Source organism: Giraffa tippelskirchi, chromosome 4 (genome assembly GCF_054371585.1).
Source record: "Giraffa tippelskirchi isolate mGirTip1 chromosome 4, T2T-mGirTip1v1.2.pri, whole genome shotgun sequence".
Lineage (NCBI taxonomy): Eukaryota > Metazoa > Chordata > Mammalia > Artiodactyla > Giraffidae > Giraffa > Giraffa tippelskirchi.
In genome coordinates, this window is record NC_137278.1 from 200705917 (window position 1) to 200722641 (window position 16725).

The 16725-nt window shown below is 38.7% G+C and overlaps 1 protein-coding gene and 1 long non-coding RNA gene across 33 annotated transcripts in view; one reads left to right on the top strand and one right to left on the bottom strand.

The window, feature by feature from the left end:
- ERC1 (ELKS/RAB6-interacting/CAST family member 1) overlaps positions 1–16725 on the top strand; it is a 266710-nt gene that overhangs the window by 101713 nt on the left and 148272 nt on the right. For 29 of the 32 annotated variants that reach the window (XR_014083087.1, XM_081594049.1, XM_081594055.1 and 26 more), the window contains 4 exons: positions 321–458; positions 1997–2137; positions 3030–3170; positions 4959–5152. Coding sequence is in view for 31 of the 32 variants with exons in the window: in XM_081594049.1 (XP_081450175.1) it covers positions 321–458; positions 1997–2137; positions 3030–3170; positions 4959–5152 (614 nt within the window). In the remaining variant the exon portion in view is untranslated. Of the gene's footprint in view, positions 1–320; positions 459–1996; positions 2138–3029; positions 3171–4958; positions 5153–12832; positions 12845–16725 lie in introns of all 32 variants that reach the window. The other 3 variants (XM_081594040.1, XM_081594050.1, XM_081594060.1) reach the window with 2 other exon arrangements.
- LOC145546645 (uncharacterized) overlaps positions 5697–16725 on the bottom strand; it is a 37645-nt gene continuing 26616 nt past the window's right edge. Inside the window, exon 3 of the long non-coding RNA XR_014083094.1 lies at positions 5697–7593. This is a non-coding gene — a long non-coding RNA (uncharacterized LOC145546645). The remainder of the gene's footprint in view (positions 7594–16725) is intronic.

Here is a 16725-nt window from a genome sequence, read left to right on the forward strand (position 1 = left end):
TAATCCACTTACTGCTCATGGCTCTCCGCTTTAGGTCTTCTCCTTCTCCCCTTCCCTGTATGTGCGGTCTTTTCTCCTTAGTTACTACTTGAGAGAGTCATGACTCTACATGTGCCCACTAACTACCACCACCACCAGCCCCCCACCCCCTACCCCCGCCAATGTGTGTGTCTTCTCTTTCTCGGCTATAAATTCTTGGCTTAAAGGTTTGCATGAAATTCTGAAACCCTTAGGATTAAATTATTTCTACAGAACACACACTCACAAACAACCCTGACCTGTCTGTTTCCAACTTAAAATGATTTTTATTCACAACTCAGATCGAAAACCTCCAAGAGCAGCTTAGAGACAAGGAAAAGCAGATGAGCAGCTTGAAGGAGCGAGTCAAGTCCTTGCAGGCAGACACCACCAACACCGACACCGCCCTGACCACTCTGGAGGAGGCCCTTGCTGAGAAGGTGGGTGACTGGCCCAGATTCCTCACACACACATGCTTTGTCTGCCTCCTTGTGAATCCAGAAGTCACTCGGGTGATGAGACTTGGGTGGAGAAGACAGAGGAAGTTGCTTTGGCAGAAGGGAGAAGAGCTGTCCGTATTGCTGATAGTGTGAGGGAAAGAAGATCCATTTCATTGTTGGTGGTTTAAGCATCTGTTGCTGGGCAGAGTGGAGTCCATACTGGAGGGCAGGGGCTAAAGTTTCTAGAGAATCAGCCATGTGCTACCTGTTGACTGTCTTCTGAAGACAAACTTTTTTTTATTTGAATAATATTTTAATTAACTATAGGATTGGAGTATACTTGCTTTACAGTGTTGTATTAGTTTCTGCTGTGCAACAAAGTGAATAAGCTAAATGTATACATATACGTCCTCCCCCTTGAGCCTCCTCCCATGCCCGCCATCCCCACTCCCCATCCCGCCCCTCTAGGTCGTCACGGAGCACCGAGTTGAGCTCCCTGTGCTGCACAGCAGCTTCCCACTAGCGTCTGTATTACACGTGGTAGTGTATATGTCAGTGCTGCTCTGTCAGAGACATCCCTGTGTTTGTATGATCAGCTGGAATTGGTCAAGTGGGCATGTCAGACACTGACCACTGAGAGGCATCATTAGTTCTCTTCCTGTGCCGCATTGGGACCTCTTATCTTCGTGGGCTTTAGTCTTTAATACAACGTACTTGCTGTTTTTCAAGTTGTGGCCTTGCCATTTCATTTTGCCTTTGTGAGCAAACCTAGTTTTTTCAGGTATGATTGAGTAAATAAAGAAGTAGCCCAATGTGACAAGTGTTAATGTCTTGGAAAAGGTTGAAAGATTCTTGTTGGGGCATTTTAATTGGATTTTTTTTTTTTTTAATTTAAGGAATAGAGTTACTGTTCCTTAAGCCTCTTGGATGCAGAATGCTTCAGGCTGCCTGCCCAGGGATCATGGTTTGATCCCCAAATCTATTCAGAAATAATACCCAGAAATATACTTAAATTGCTTCAGCTTTCAAACTTCCTGAGTATCTGTTGACAGAAGTTTTAATGGTTTCTTTTTTCTTTATCTTTCTTGATGCTTTAAGCTCAACAAATCATAATCTCTCCAACCTCCTCCTCTTTGGTATGGGAATTGTTTCCATTGCTTTGTAGGAACATGTGAATTATATATAGAGAAGAAATATTCGGTACTTACTGTCCTTAGTGTATATATACATGTAAGTTTTTTGTTACTTGGGAATTGAATAAACGAGATTATTCGAAAAGAATACTTTGGCGGCATCTAATACTAATTAAGATTATAGGGAAAGAAACCTAAGGGAATCAAAAGAACAAAGCCAGATGTATGTTACAGCAAAATAGGCAGGAAGGATGAATTCTTTAAAAAGTAAATTATTAATGACCTATCACTGTCTTTTTTAAGTGGAGGATGGAAGTGTGAAACTGCATGAGCTCAGAACTGAATTGTAGTCACGAGGTAGAAGTAGAAAGGAATTCTCTATGCACTGATGTCCTCTCTTAACAGGAGCGGACGATCGAACGCTTGAAGGAGCAGCGCGACCGAGATGAGCGGGAAAAGCAGGAGGAAATTGACAACTACAAGAAAGACCTTAAAGACCTGAAAGAGAAAGTCAGCGTGCTGCAGGGCGACCTCTCAGAGAAGGAGGTCGGGGTCACCCCCAGGGGATCGCGTGATCTGCTTAGTCAGCACGCTCTGTGTGTGTTGGTGGTGCGGACATAACGCACGCAGAAAAGGGTCTGATGGAAGGTTTACAGAATCGTTTTAGAGCCAAGGCTATTTCAGGAAGCTTAGATGGAACGATTCATTTCCTAAGTCTTAACTCCTACCTCTTCCAGCTGTTAGGAGTTGGTTTCTTACTTGTTAATGACACCTTGTAGATTCCAAAATAATAGTACTTCTCCAGGTACATTTGGAGAAATACTGTGCCAGTGGTAAGAAAGGTGACAGACGGAGAGAGTATGCACCAGGCCGAGCCTGTTTACATCGGCTCTTCACCAGCACGGAAACCTTACACAGCTCCTGACCAGATAGGTGCCTTCATATATTTCCTTCTCACTTCTGAAGACCCTCGTGTGTGCCACCTGAAGAGCAAAAGTGCCTAATAACTTGTGATGAGATAATCATGAGCTTTAGGGACATTCTCAGGGTTTTCTTTCTAATACCTGTAGGAAAATGTATAGAAATTGAAGTTTCTAATAGAATATTTCTTCTAAAAGAGAAAAATCAGTGTAGCCACTGAGGTTGACTGCTTATATTCACAGAGCTTGACCTTCCATTTATTTTATGAAAATGGATATGTATTGCTAGAACTCCTTAAGTCACTATTCAGTTGGCCTTTCTTGGGGATTCATTTTATTTCAGTTAGGACTTGAAAGCCAGAGATAATGCTGCTGTTTTATATTTCATGTTCTTGGAAATTTGTCATTATATGATAATGGAAAGAAACTAGAAACCACCAGGAAAATAAATTTAAGAAGTTCAGTCTCCATTTGGTTAATAAATAGTGTTTATTCTAGATACGCATTGCTTCTTTTAGGCTTCACTCTTGGATTTGAAAGAACACGCCTCATCCCTAGCTTCTTCAGGACTGAAAAAGGACTCACGGCTTAAGACTCTAGAAATTGCTTTGGAGCAGAAAAAGGAGGAGTGTCTGAAGATGGAATCACAGTTGAAAAAGGTTAAAGAATACTTATTCATTTTCTTGCTCTGCTTTTAAATAGGAACATAGTAGAAAACTTTATAGTATTTGGATGGAATAACTTACTAATGGAGTAATAATACTATTTCTACCTTGATTAATTCTTGCAGCATTAATATCTTTACTCCTTAGACTCCTCAAACTCTTAGAAAATTAATAATTCAGAGTAAGATTCAAATACACAGCTCCTTTATAGAGAAAGAAATGTAAAAGACCACAGTGTAAAAATCTCAGTTGATATTTTTCTCCTGTTAGCTTTAGGCTTCTTGGAAAGAGGTAATTTTACAGTGATAATCACCCACATGGTGAATAACAGAATATGGTAGGGATACTTACTATCCATTTCATTGACTTATTCCTCTGTAATATTTATACAGCCATTTGTAGTTTTCAAAGCACTTGCATATTTATTATCTCTGAGTTATCAACTCTGATTAACTGGGTCCACGTCATATGATTACTGATGAAGGGGGGTCAAGCCTGGTGTTGACACTTTGGGTGGTGTTCTGTTTCCATAATCCTCCTGCAATGTGGGAGACCTGGGTTCAATCCCCGGGTTGGAAAGATCCCCTGGAGGAGAAAATGGCAACCCACTCCAATATTCTTGCCTGGAGAATCCCCATGGACAGAGGAGCCTGGCAGGCTGCAGTCCATGGGGTCACAAAGAGTTGGACACAACTGAGTGACTTTTCACTCACTCTTTCCATGTATTGGGTGTGTTTAGCATGAAACTCATAATGAGTCATTTTTTAGGGTATGCCAAAAATAAAGTCATATTTTTAAGCTAAGGAAAAGAAGAAAAGCCATTATTTTAAAGTTACTTTTGAATAAGAAGAAAAATCCCTTCTTTTTTTTTTGTGAGATTAACTAATTCAGACTTGATAATTGGCTTCCCCCCTCCCCCATCACTAAACAAGTGGAGATAATTGTCTATTTAATACCAGAATATTGAAGTTAAAACTGTTAGATGTATTTAGGATTATAAAACTGAGCAGTAACTATCAAGAGCAATAATTGTTGTTCACTAATAATCCAAACTCACCTGTGTATGACAATCCCACATTTTCTGTTTGTTTACTTTTAATCTCCTTGTTATCATGGTAGTTGTACAGCTGGTTATTTCTGATGATCTCTTACACTTTGTGTTTAGGTTCATAAGAAAAATTAAAGTTATCTTTGGGAAGAGGAGTTGGTGACTATCCCCCTTTGATTTATTAGTTGTTTTTCTACCATTGCTGTTTTTCTTTTCGTGTTTTCCCTTGTTTCGTTTACTTTGTAGCTTATTTATAGGTTTACAGGAAGTAGTATTGGCATATTTTCTTTTTGCTGAAAACCATAACTGGTATAAGGTTGATGTTTATATTTATTCAAAAGGCTGTGCTTACTGTTGAAATTCTTTAGCACTCAGCCTTCTTTATGGTCCAACTCTCACATCTGTACATGACTACTGGAAAAACCATAGCTTTGACTGTACGGACCTTTGTCAGCAAAGCAATGTCTCTGGTTTTTAATATGCTGTTTAGGTTTCAGAGGTGTACTGTTTTAAATAACTAATTTGTTCAGATTCTAATATAATTATTTCTTCATGTATTATGAATGTTTTGTCTGTGTAATATTTAAGCAGAGAAAAACCTTACAAATTAAAGACTAGCTATTAGGGATTTGATAATGTCCTATTTACGCTGGAGTATAGATGGCTTCTGGGGACTTGGTTTGTCCACCGCCACTCTATGTATGTCTCATAGAATTTGGACATTTTCTTCGTAGGCACATGAGGCAACATTGGAAGCCAGAGCCAGTCCCGAGATGAGTGATCGAATACAGCAGTTGGAGAGAGAGATTGCCAGGTACAAAGATGAATCCAGCAAGGCCCAGGCAGAAGTTGACCGCCTCTTGGAAATCTTAAAGGAGGTGGAAAATGAGAAGAATGACAAAGATAAGAAGATTGCTGAATTGGAAAGGTAAGGAGAGGAGAGGGAGGCTGAACGGGGACTCAGTTGTGTTAGGAAGGGTGAAGTATGGTTTTAAAACTGTGTAATTTGGGGTCATGTTTTTCCAATATATCTGCCTCTCCAAATTTACATTCTTGAGTGCCTTGTGTCTTCATTGCCTCCGTTTTATTCTAAGTCTGTGTGAGTCTCTAAAAGGCCACACAGAGTGGGGGTAGATGGGAAAGCTGTGGACTTCAATATCATCGATTGGACAGAGAAAGTATCCCTTTATTTTATCTGTTTCAGGAGCAAATGAGCCTCAAGTTCAAGGAGCTAGCATTTTTTAGTTCATTCGGGCATTTCTTTGAGCCAATGGTCTTTTGGGCTGTGAATTTTTAGACTCTGTGTTGTGGAGAAACAGGCTGTTACACCAGGTCAAACTTAGAAGGAGGGACATTTTGAGGATAGTTTGTGAGACATGGATGTGTTTTGCTGAGCTCTACCTTTGACTACTTGAGAGTGACCTCTGTTTGAACAGAGCCAGCCAGACTGCTCTCTGGGAGTTTTCTTTGCCTTTTTTTTTGTTTTTCTTGTTAGGGTATTTTGTACCAAAGATAAAGCATATGCCTCTTGGCCTCTTCCTTTACACCATGTATTTAACATAAATTCACAAGTACATAGAAATAGTTCTTCCAATAGAGCTGTGTTAATCACTGTATTCTGAACAGAGAGACTGGCAGGACAGTGGGAACTCACTAATTCTGAGGCTCCCTTGAGCCCATTTTAATATTTTCGTGCTCTTGAATGTCAAGAGGTAGTAGACTACTTCATAAGTTGTTTATTCAGTTTTAAATTTTAGGGTTATGGGTAGACTTGATATTTTCCCCTGGAAGTTGTTTTTTCCTTTTATTCTGTACCTATAGGATTTTGATTATCAAGAAACTAAAGTCCAACCCTCACGGTTCTTCTTCACTAAAGTTGAAAGTATGAATAACATGAGCTGATCACTTACTCATTTGTTTCTTCTTATTTTGATAGTAAGTCTGGAGAAAATGGGTGGATAACATTCTTTATGTCAGAATTAACAAATTATCAGAGTCTCAAGATGAGATTTTATACATTTCTGTGTGTCTTCTTCCGTGTTTGTACTGCATCTTTACCCCCAAACAGACACACACGCCCCTTGCATACTTGGATGAGTACGTGCCTCTCTTTGCCTTTGTATCAGCCTGAAATCAACAGCAGTACTTCATCGTCATAGATTTTAAAATGCAGTACTTTTTATGGATAATGACTTTGCACTAAATCCCCTAAATGTATTTCAGTATTTCAGAAAAGAAATTCCTTGATAAACTTTTATTTTTGTTTGATTTTTCTTTTTTGTATTAGAATTATACATTGAAATTATCACTGGCTATTCAAAGGTAGCTTCCTTGAAAAATGTTTCAATTCATTTTTGGACCCAGTACTGATTTAGGAGAGAATGTGATTTCAGTGAGAGTGAGAAATAGGATTAAACCTTTATCTTATATGTGGAGCACCCCAAATAGCTTTTATTAGTCACTGCACTTTTCACATTTGGGGAAGAGTTGTTAATGATCTGCTCTTTCCACAGAATATAACACACCATCGAGTTTTGTCCTCAGGCCATGCAGTGTCATAATCTTGTTTTAAGATTTGACACATAATTTCTTAGCTACCAAGAAAAGATACAGTCCTGAAAACCTCAGTTGCTCCTGGCTTTGTAATTTGTTTACTGAGCAGCACAGTTCAAGACAGGAATGAAAGACGATTGAAACTGGTTTCTGTCTTTTGTTTCCAGATTTAGTGCATGTGTTGGGTTCCTGCGTGTCTTACTAACAATTTTGCTTCCCGTGTTGCCATTTCCACTGTTTCCTGTGTGTGGGTGTCCGTCTCCCTGTCATTTATCGTTTGAGTTTCTTCACCATTCTCTTGATTTGTCTTACCCTGGTCCCGCTCCATTGGGGTTTTGGTCTCTGTGTCTGTCTGTGTCCACGTCCCTCAGAAGGCCAGTCTCCCGCCCTTTGTGCCTTCCACGCCAGGCTTCTGTCCCTGCACCGTCGGGGGGCTTGGTTTGGGACTTCCTGGGAAAGTGAGTGTCGAGTAAGGTGACGGTTCTGGACTTGAGGAGTTGCTGCTGCTGCTCTGCTGCCTCTGGGGGCTTGCCGGGGAATCTGCTTGATCAGAAATAAAGACCAGCCGGTTGTATGTCCAGCTGAACAGAACCTCTTAGGTCCACCACTTGTGGATTAAGTATGTGTCCTCTCTGGTAAGGTTCAGATATTGCTGGTTGTAATCGTCCCATTCTTGCTTCGAAGCCCATCTTTTGTGTGGTGGTTCTTTTGCTGGAGTGCCCATTAAGGAGTAGCCTCTTAGCTGGTGCGGCTGTGATGCAAAACGCCAATTTGTTTGGGAAGCGGATGCATTTTTACAGGGCATTCAGCAACCTCCTAAGTGGAAAAATGAACACAGGCTGTTACAATCATTGGACTAAAGAAAATTCTTATTATTCTTTTAAAATTTCCTAGTTCTTATATAAATATAAGATTCTCTAACATCAAAAGGTTTAGATTAAGTCATAAAGAATTCCAAGACGTATTCTTTGTGGTCTTGAGGAAAAAAATAGCCCCTTTCACTGCTCTTACAAAACAACAGGAGCATCTGTCAGATGATTTAGTGTTGTACCAGTGTCTTGAGCTACTGAGGATTAAGTAAGCCTGCTCATACACCTGCAGATATAAGACGTCTTTCCCAATTAAATCTAAGAAGTACTGTTTCTAAATTTATATTCTGTCCTATGCTGTGTATCAGTTGGAGTTCAAAGAGGCAGACCAGTAGAAGAGATACATTCGCACGTTTATTTATATAAGGTACATGTGGGCTTCCCTGGTGTCTCAGTTGGTAAAGAATCTGCCTTCAGTGCAAGAGACCCAGATTCAGTCCCTGGGTGGGGAAGATCCCCTGGAGAAGGAAATGGCAACCCACTCACAGCATTCTTGCCTGGAGGCCTGGTGGGCTACAGTCCATAGGGTCACAAAGAGTCAGACATGACTGAGCGACTAAACCACCAGCAAAATATATACATGTATATATATCTGATTTATTGCAAGGAATTGTCTAGTGTGACTGTCAGCAGCTGGCTAAGCAAGTCTAAGACCTGTACAGGAAAGCTGTCAGGAAGAGAAGACCACCTGCACAATAGATTCCATAGGCCTGGGCCATACTGTGGTCCACAGGCAGAATTCTCTTTCCTTGAGAATTCTGCTTTTAGGGCCTTCCAAAGGATTCAGATATGCCCACTTCAATTATCTGGGGTAATCTCTTTTACTTAAATGGATTATAGGCTTTAATTATATTTGTAAAAGCCTTTATAGCAACATCTAGATTAGCGTTGGATTAAATTAACGGGGTGCTATAGCCTAGCCAGGTTGGACACTTCCAGAAAGTCATCACCTGGTGGTTCTGGGTAGTCTGCCTAGATCAATTGAGGTAAGAAAATAATAAAAACAAACCTGGGGATTGACACTGTTATACAGGGTACAGCATTACTATAGAAAAGGCTTCTTGTTGAACTTTGGACTCAAGCCTAGCCTTTTAATTTTTGTGGCCAATATTAAATGATAATGGTTTGAGGGGATGTTTAGATGGAAGGCTGGTAGGTTATTTTGGATCCTAGACTGCTCATTTTAGGTCCTAAAACTTTAGTGTACATAGAGATGTAAAATGGAGAGGAAAAGGCAAGATAGTATACTGCTGCTGTAACTGCTCTGACAAAGACAAGAGAACCAGGAATTGGTTGTGTGTTATTTACACACACACACACACACATTTGGGGGCCTGGCTTGTAAGTAGTTTTACTGTTAGGAGGAAACTTAGTTTTTCTATTTGTGATGGTTAATTTTATTTCCTTTGCTAACTTTTTTTTCCAGACCTCATCTAGAACTATTATTAATTCTAGGCTTTTACATCATGATTAAACTTAGATTTTGTGGACTAGCAAGAGTAATTGTGTTTATAATATTTATAAGGGAACTGTTAATACATTCTGATTTATAAACAACTGGCTTTGTTAAAAAAAAATTGATATATGATCTGTTCATAAGATTTGGAGCTACTTGATTTTTTTAAATTTTATTACTTTTTTTAGTCTTTATTGAATTTGTCACACTATTGCTTCTGTTTTGGTTTTTTTGTCCCTGAGGCATGTGGGATTTTGGCTCCCTGACCCAGGGAGAGGGAGCAGCCCTGCACCCCCTGCATTAGAATGCGAAATCTTAACCTCTGGACCACCAGGGAAGTCCCTTGATTTTTTTTTTTTTTTTTTAAAGCAAGAGTGTTTCCCGTTTGCTCAGAGTTCAGATTCAAGGTAGCCCCTCAAATTAACAGTCTAAATGGCTGAAGCAGTAATTTTTAACCTCGTTTTGGTGAGAAGAGTCTATACTTCTGTAGATTAAGATCAACATGATGAACTGAACTTGAACACAGAGAATGGGGTTGTTTTCTCATCACGCCACCCTTAAACCTTGTGGCTTGAGGATGTGAACTTTTGTGGTTTTTTATTTGCTTTTAAAACATACTAGTACCTGAATTTCATGTAATGAAAATGGACTAAAATTTTCTTTCCCCTTATTCATTTGTGGGAATCTGACCCTTTGTAACTGTTATCTCTTTTTGGAGGGGAAGCTTTACTGACCTCCCTTAGGTAGTAATTTCTTCTTCTGTGCTTTTCTGATAGTATCTCTCTCAGTCTCTCCCAGGACTGTACATTGTTGAGGGCCCAATGAAGATGTATGTTAAAACATAGAGGTGTGGCTCCTTTCTTATTTCACTCTCTAATCATCCCACATTTTATCTTCCTATCCCCTGAACATTCAGACCTTTCATTAAATAGGTACTAGTCTTCTTCCCTGTTTGTTATATTGAAAATATTATGTTCATTTCTTGTATATGTTTGTAATATGTTTACTATTGCACATACACTTTTTTTCTGTAAAAATATAAGTAAACCCATATGCATTAAATAGTCTTATTTAATATAATTCAGTAGGGTTACTTTTCTTTCTTCAGGTTAAACAAACATACAGATAAACTCTTCTGTCACAATAAAATACCAGTTCTAAGTTTTATTTTCATATTTTAATATCTCTGAAACTGGGATACATGACTAAATAATGGCATGATTTAATTGGTGCATTTTTTATTTCTTAATCATAATGGTACATCTTCTCTCTTTGGTGACTTGAAGGTGTCTGTAATAAGAGTGAATAAAATTGTTTCAGTGAGTGTGGGAATGAAAGAAAGTATTTCCAAATCAACGTTGTTTTCTCATGTATTCCATTTTAAATGTATGTAGCCAAAGGAATGTGTTTACTGTTATAATTAGGTATTTGACTTTTGTAACTGCATCCTGAAAGTTTGTTTGTTTAGGCTGATCTAAAATTTTTTGACATTTTCCTTGGGAAAGTGGGTTTCATGTTTGTGATTTTATTTTGGTATCACAGTGTATTCAGGCCTCTGGCACAGTGTAACCTGGAAATATAAACCTACGTCTTTAGTCTTCATATTTGTAAATATGTTTTCTGCAAAGAAATCCTGAATTGATCATGCAGCTTAATGTCTTCAGAAATCTCCCATAAGGAAATTAAGCTGTATGTAGATTTGGCATAAATTAGTATACAATTCATGAGGGAAAAGATTCCTTAAAGAATTTCCTTAAAGTTTGTAGTTGTGTATCTTTGATCCATGAAGGACAGTATCGGGTCTTTATGTAGTATGGAAAAGAGGAAAAATGGTTGTGTGTTCTTTCTTGAGGGAGAATGGATGGTATTTTTAAAAAATGAAAGAGGAAAAGCAAGATGCTTTGAGTGTCATAACTGGAGACGACTGTTCTTTATCTGATCCTGCTTGCTTCAGCCTGCTTTCTTCTTCCTCCTCCTTGATGAATTTCACTGATTTTCATTTAAAATAATAAATTACACAGCTTTACATAGTCAATTCTACCACGCCATCTTTCCACAGTTTCTTGTGGGCACAGCACCTTATAATTTATTACAGTCTCGATAGAAATTTTGGTGTTGCACTTTAAAATGTAAACGTTAGAATTATATATAGTTACACTATATGCAGATTTTTTTTCTCCTAAATTTATTTCCCAAGAGCTAAAAGTTGATGCTAACATAAACTGTGACTCCTGAACCTAAAATAGGTAAAAAGATCCTTAAAGTTGCTCACTCGTGACAAGAATAAACTTAATTTTTTTTCAGGGATTTTCCCATGTTTCATATAAAGCCTTGCATCTGTATGAGATCTCAGTGAGTGTCATTGTTGATTTAAAATTATTCTAACTTAATCTGTCATAACCAACAAAAATAAAAAAGATCATTGGGAACAGTCATTTAGATAAATGGTTGACCTCACTTTGACTTTGAACATTGTCTGTGTTCTGCTAGAGATCCATGGATTTTTGTAAATTCCTTTCAAGAACCTGTAAGCATCAGAGAACAGATAAAAGTATGTCCAGGAGGTGTGTCTGCAGACCTGCATTCCTCTCTGGGATGCACCATGTACTCGCCATATGGTTGCGAGGAATTTTGTTTTCATTTTTTGTTTTTCTGTTTTTCTCTTATATAATGGCAATCGTAAATTTTATCCTTGCCTTTCCATTATTCTAACAATGAGTTTTTAAAAAACTCATTTTAGTATTGAAATGTTAGAAATCATTAAAGCGCAAGTTGAAATGGTGCTGGCATTCAAGAAATAAACCTCTCGTTTTAGATTCTTAAAGTAAAATTTCAGTCCTGAAGACAAGCTGGATGGCCCTGGCTCTTAGGAGTTTAAGTGTTTGGAGGAGAAGACCACTTTCAGTGAAATTGATTAATTGTTAAAAAGGGAAAGCTGCCTGTTATTATGAATATGAAAGCAATAATGAACCTCAGGGGTTTGTGCTCGGTAAGGAATATGAAGCATGACTACTTTGCATCTCTGTCTGCTGAGCAGTATCAGAAACGAACTGGTATTTGTAGAGCCACATCTTCTTCTTCATTATTGCTGTTAGATTGCACCATTTGGGGACAGATTTGATAGATTTGGAGTGAGACATAATGGGTGTAATTAGCAAAACATTATTTTCACATTTGAGAAAATTATGTCAAATTCTTCCAAATGAATGAGAGTTCTGTGTTCTACAGAATCATTTCCATGTTTTTCTGCTTTTGCTCCTAGATAAGTTGGGTCTAAGAAATGGGCCGGGGTGAGTAAAGGAGTTGTCAGTTCTAAGACGGGTGTGTATAAACCCAAGCTGACTAACGTCGTTAGATCACAGGTGGCTATTAATACTCAAACAGGAAAGGGAACGACAGCTGGCCTTCCCTTCTTTTCCTTTGTGTTTGAGAAATTATTTTTTCTTTTTTCTGCCCCAGGAAATGATAAATTTTAGACAAAATTCACCCCTTTAGAAACTTACATTAAGGTACAATGGTGTAATCTAATATGAAAATACACTTGTTGAAAGTCTGAAGTTACTCCCTTTGGTGTCTGTGCTGAATCTGTGTGTCTCCCTTCCTTTCTCTAATCCAGTGCTGTACGTTTCCTCTGTGTCTGTGAATAATGCGAATTCTGAATACTGCCCTCATTAACACTTTCTAACTTTTCTCTTTCACATTTCCTTCCTGGATTTGCCGTTTCCTTCAGTCTCACCTCAAGGTCAGTATGCTTGTCCTAAAACAAAGATATGTAACAGAACGTTGTATATTGACATTGTCTTGAACCCTCCTAAGCAGCTGAAACAATAAAAGTTACCCCAGGAACGAGATGTCTAGAAATTCAGGTATGAGTGTTAGATGGATTGGAAGAGTGGCATTACAGTTCTACCGTTCAAGGTCGTGAGAGTGGTCAGAGAGCAAGAATCAGACCGACCAGGTTCTGACTGAGAGAGAAATAAAGATGAAGAGCTGTCACTGGGGGAAAGAGGAGGTGAAGATGCTGCTCTAACTTTGTGACAGTTTCATCAGAGATGTGATGGCTCTTACACGAGCAGGTAGAGTGCAGCATGGATGCAGGAGGGAGAGTAGCCACAGTCTAGATGTGTGTAAGAGCCTTGGAGTGATTTCATTGCACAGACCTATGCATACCCTTTCAGTTTGGGGGTTGTTTTGTGACTGCTGAATGCTGGCAACAGAAACAGCCACCAGTGCTGCAGTTCATGTGTCAGGGGCTTGTGGTGGAAGCTTCACCAGTTTTATTGCCATTGATCTTCCCAGCAGTCGTGTAGCAAGGTTTGCGATTTCCACTTTTCAGGTGAGTAACACAATTACAGAGCCCATTAAGTGACTCAACCATCTTTATTACTAAGTGAATTAGTAACAAAAGCTGGCAGAAAACGATCATAAGTCTTCATTTTAAAAGTTGTTTATTCTGCCTGTGAGCCATGGCAATGTAAATCATGGTGTGAGAATTTCTGATCAGGTTCAGGAAATGATATTGTTAATACCAAAAACATTTTACCTTGGTGTTTAGTCACTCAGTCGTGCCCAACTCTTTGCGACTCCATGGACTGCAGCACACCAGGCTTCCCTGTTCTTCACTATCTCCCAGAGTTTGCTGAAACTTGTGTCCATTGAGTCGATTGTGTCATCCAACCATCTTATCCTCTGTCACCCCCTTCTCCTGCCCTCGATTTTTCCCAGCATCAGGGTCTTTCCAGTGAGTCAGCTCTTTGCATCAGGTGACCAAAGTATTGGAGCTTTAACTTCAGCATCAGTCCTTGCAATGAATATTCAGGGTTGATTTCCTTGAGGATTGACTTGTTTGATCTCCTTGCAGTCCAAGGGACTCTCAAGAGTCTTCTCCAGCACCACAGTTCAAAAGCATCAATTCTTTGGCATTCAGCCTTTTACCTTTCTCCTAGCAGCGGTTTTCTAATATGTTTGCTGTTTATAAAAGCACTTGTCTCTGATTCTCGCAAATAGCATATAGATTACACAGGTCAGATCATTATTCTGATGAGGATCTGAGACTAGGGAACATGATTTCTACATCTAGGGTCAGCTGACTAGTTGGTAGTAGTCCTTAGATTTGAAGCCAGATAGTCTCATTTCAGCGTCAGGGCTTCTTATATGATACACACTCTAGCCTAGGAATTAATCTGAGCTCTGGGGTCCCATACTGCTCAGAGGTTCTTAGGTACTTTTCCCACTGTGATTTTCCCATCTGTAAAGTTGGGGTCGTTCTCTCCAATCTGGAGGGCTGTTGTGAATGTTGAATGAGTTAATACAAATAGCCCTTGGACCAGAATCTGGCACAGGCTGAGCAGTAAGTAAACGGAGCTGTTGTGATCACTCCTTTTTGCTTTTTTCTGAGTCCTGTTTGGTCCGGGATACCACCACATGGTGCCATATGCGCCAGGGTCTGCAAAATACCACATGGTGCCCTTGATTGCTGTCAGGATTGATAGCAAGTACAAAGCAGAGCCTACTGTAGAGTTGTATGTGTGCAGAAGATGAGGAAAGAAGCCATGTTTCTTCTGTAATGATATTTTCAAACTCTATTTTTCAGGTGCTGAAATTTCTGTTATAGGTAGAAAGATGAAGTTGAGGCTTTTTTGGGGAAAAAGGTTCTCTTTTCCATTTCTGTTACCTGATATTTATTATCAAGACTTAACGATATTTTTGAAAAAATCCCCTTACCTTTGAATCTTTTTAAAAATAGTTTGTTTAGGGTATGATGAGTTTGTTAATAAAATAAAATCTTTGTTTTATAATCACTTATAGGAATCTGATTCATGAAGGGGTTCTTCAGTCAGACTTACACCATCCTCTGCTTTCTTTCTGCACAGCAGCAGTCTCAGAAGGTCTGTCTTTGCTCGTCCACACCTTGCTTTTGTCAGAGGTACTGACTTCCCAGCTCTGTTCTGAGGTTAAATTTCCTGTTCACTCCTTCCCTCAGACCAGTTTTCAAAACCTTGTTCAATAAATTGAATCCTCCTCTTCCTCCTCCTCATTTCCTTTGTTTCTCTTCTTTCCTTCCCACAGACTCCCAAACATAAAGCATAATCTAGTCTTCCCTATCCTTAAGGAGACGTGTGAGCAAGCGTTCCATCATCTTTCCCTTGGTTTCAATTCACCACAGTATCTTACCTTTTACTTTTTCTTCCCCATTTGCACGGTTTTTGAAAGAATCATTTATGCTTGATGCCTCCACGTTCACACTTCCCATTTATTTTCCAGAGCAATATAATTTGGGATCTTCTCTCACTGCCAGGCTAAAATTTCCTCAGTGACATACCTTTTGCCAGATTGAGTAGCCTTGTTTGTCTTGGACCTGTCTGAAACCTGTCTTTTAGATTAGGTTAGGTTAGTGACCATCTCCCTTCTTTTTGGACCTGTGCTTCTACAGTTTATGTGACATTGTTTTCTGCCAGCTCTCTTACCACCTCCTTGACAGTTTTTAGCCTATTTTTATTTTCATGTTTTACACATTTCTTAATGTTCTGTAAAAAAAATTCCTTTTTTCATCTGAGTTATCTGTCACTTGACTTGTTAACCACCAAAGACTTGTTAACCTCCTTTGACTCTTTTTAAAAATAAGCAGCTTTGTTAAAAAAATAAAAATGTTTTGAAACATTTTTACAGAACTCTCCGTGAATAAACTGTTTCCATTACGTGAATAAACTGTTTCCATTACAGAAGAAATCCTAAGTGTTTGCAGTAAAAGTAGCAAGCAAAAATGCCACATTTTAAAAGTGATTTTCCAATTTTCTACTTTAAACATTTTCTCCACATTGTAGTAAATCAGTTAGGGTACCATGTAAGTAATTCCAAGTCTGAACACAAGTCAGCTTTGGTAGAAAAATATCGTGAAGGTTTTTGCTTTGTGTGTGAGGACTTTCTATATTAAGCTTCGAGTGCGCTCATATTTTTACTGGAAAGTTTTATCACTTTGTCCCACATTTTGTCTTTTACATGTTTTGATCTAAATGTTGCTAAATAAACCATTATGAAAGGCTCCAGAAGAATTTTTCCATGGAAGTCATTGGTGTAGACACAATTCTCTGAGTTACAAGTTATGTTAATTACAATATTGTTAGCTGTTCATTTTTATTTAGTGGTAAAAGCCATTAAACTATACTTATTTCTAAATGAGTTTTTTCCAAGTAATAAAAAATGCAACAAGTTTTGTTCTTCCAGAGATAAGGATAATTTTGGCTGTATGGTATATTAAAAACCCTCTTTTCACTTCAGAGTGGAATTTAGTGCAGTATTTTTTTTTCTATATAGAAACATTTTAATTATGGTCTTGTTAAGTCCAGTTGAATAGGTCATCAAGAGAGTCTAATTTATTGATGGATTGGATGTTCAGATAACTCTGTTATATGACTTTGGGCCAGATACTTAACCCTCCAGTGTTTGCTTTAGCCTGTTTTGTGTTAATAGTGACTGTTACCTGTAGTGTTTGTATTTTCGTGTCTCCGCTAAGCTTTTCCGGTTTGAATGGGTTTGTTTGTTTCTGCTCTTCCTCTCTTGTCCTACCCTGCCCTCCTCTGTCCACCTTTCCATTCAGTCCAGGGCAGAACGATTTTGTTTAGA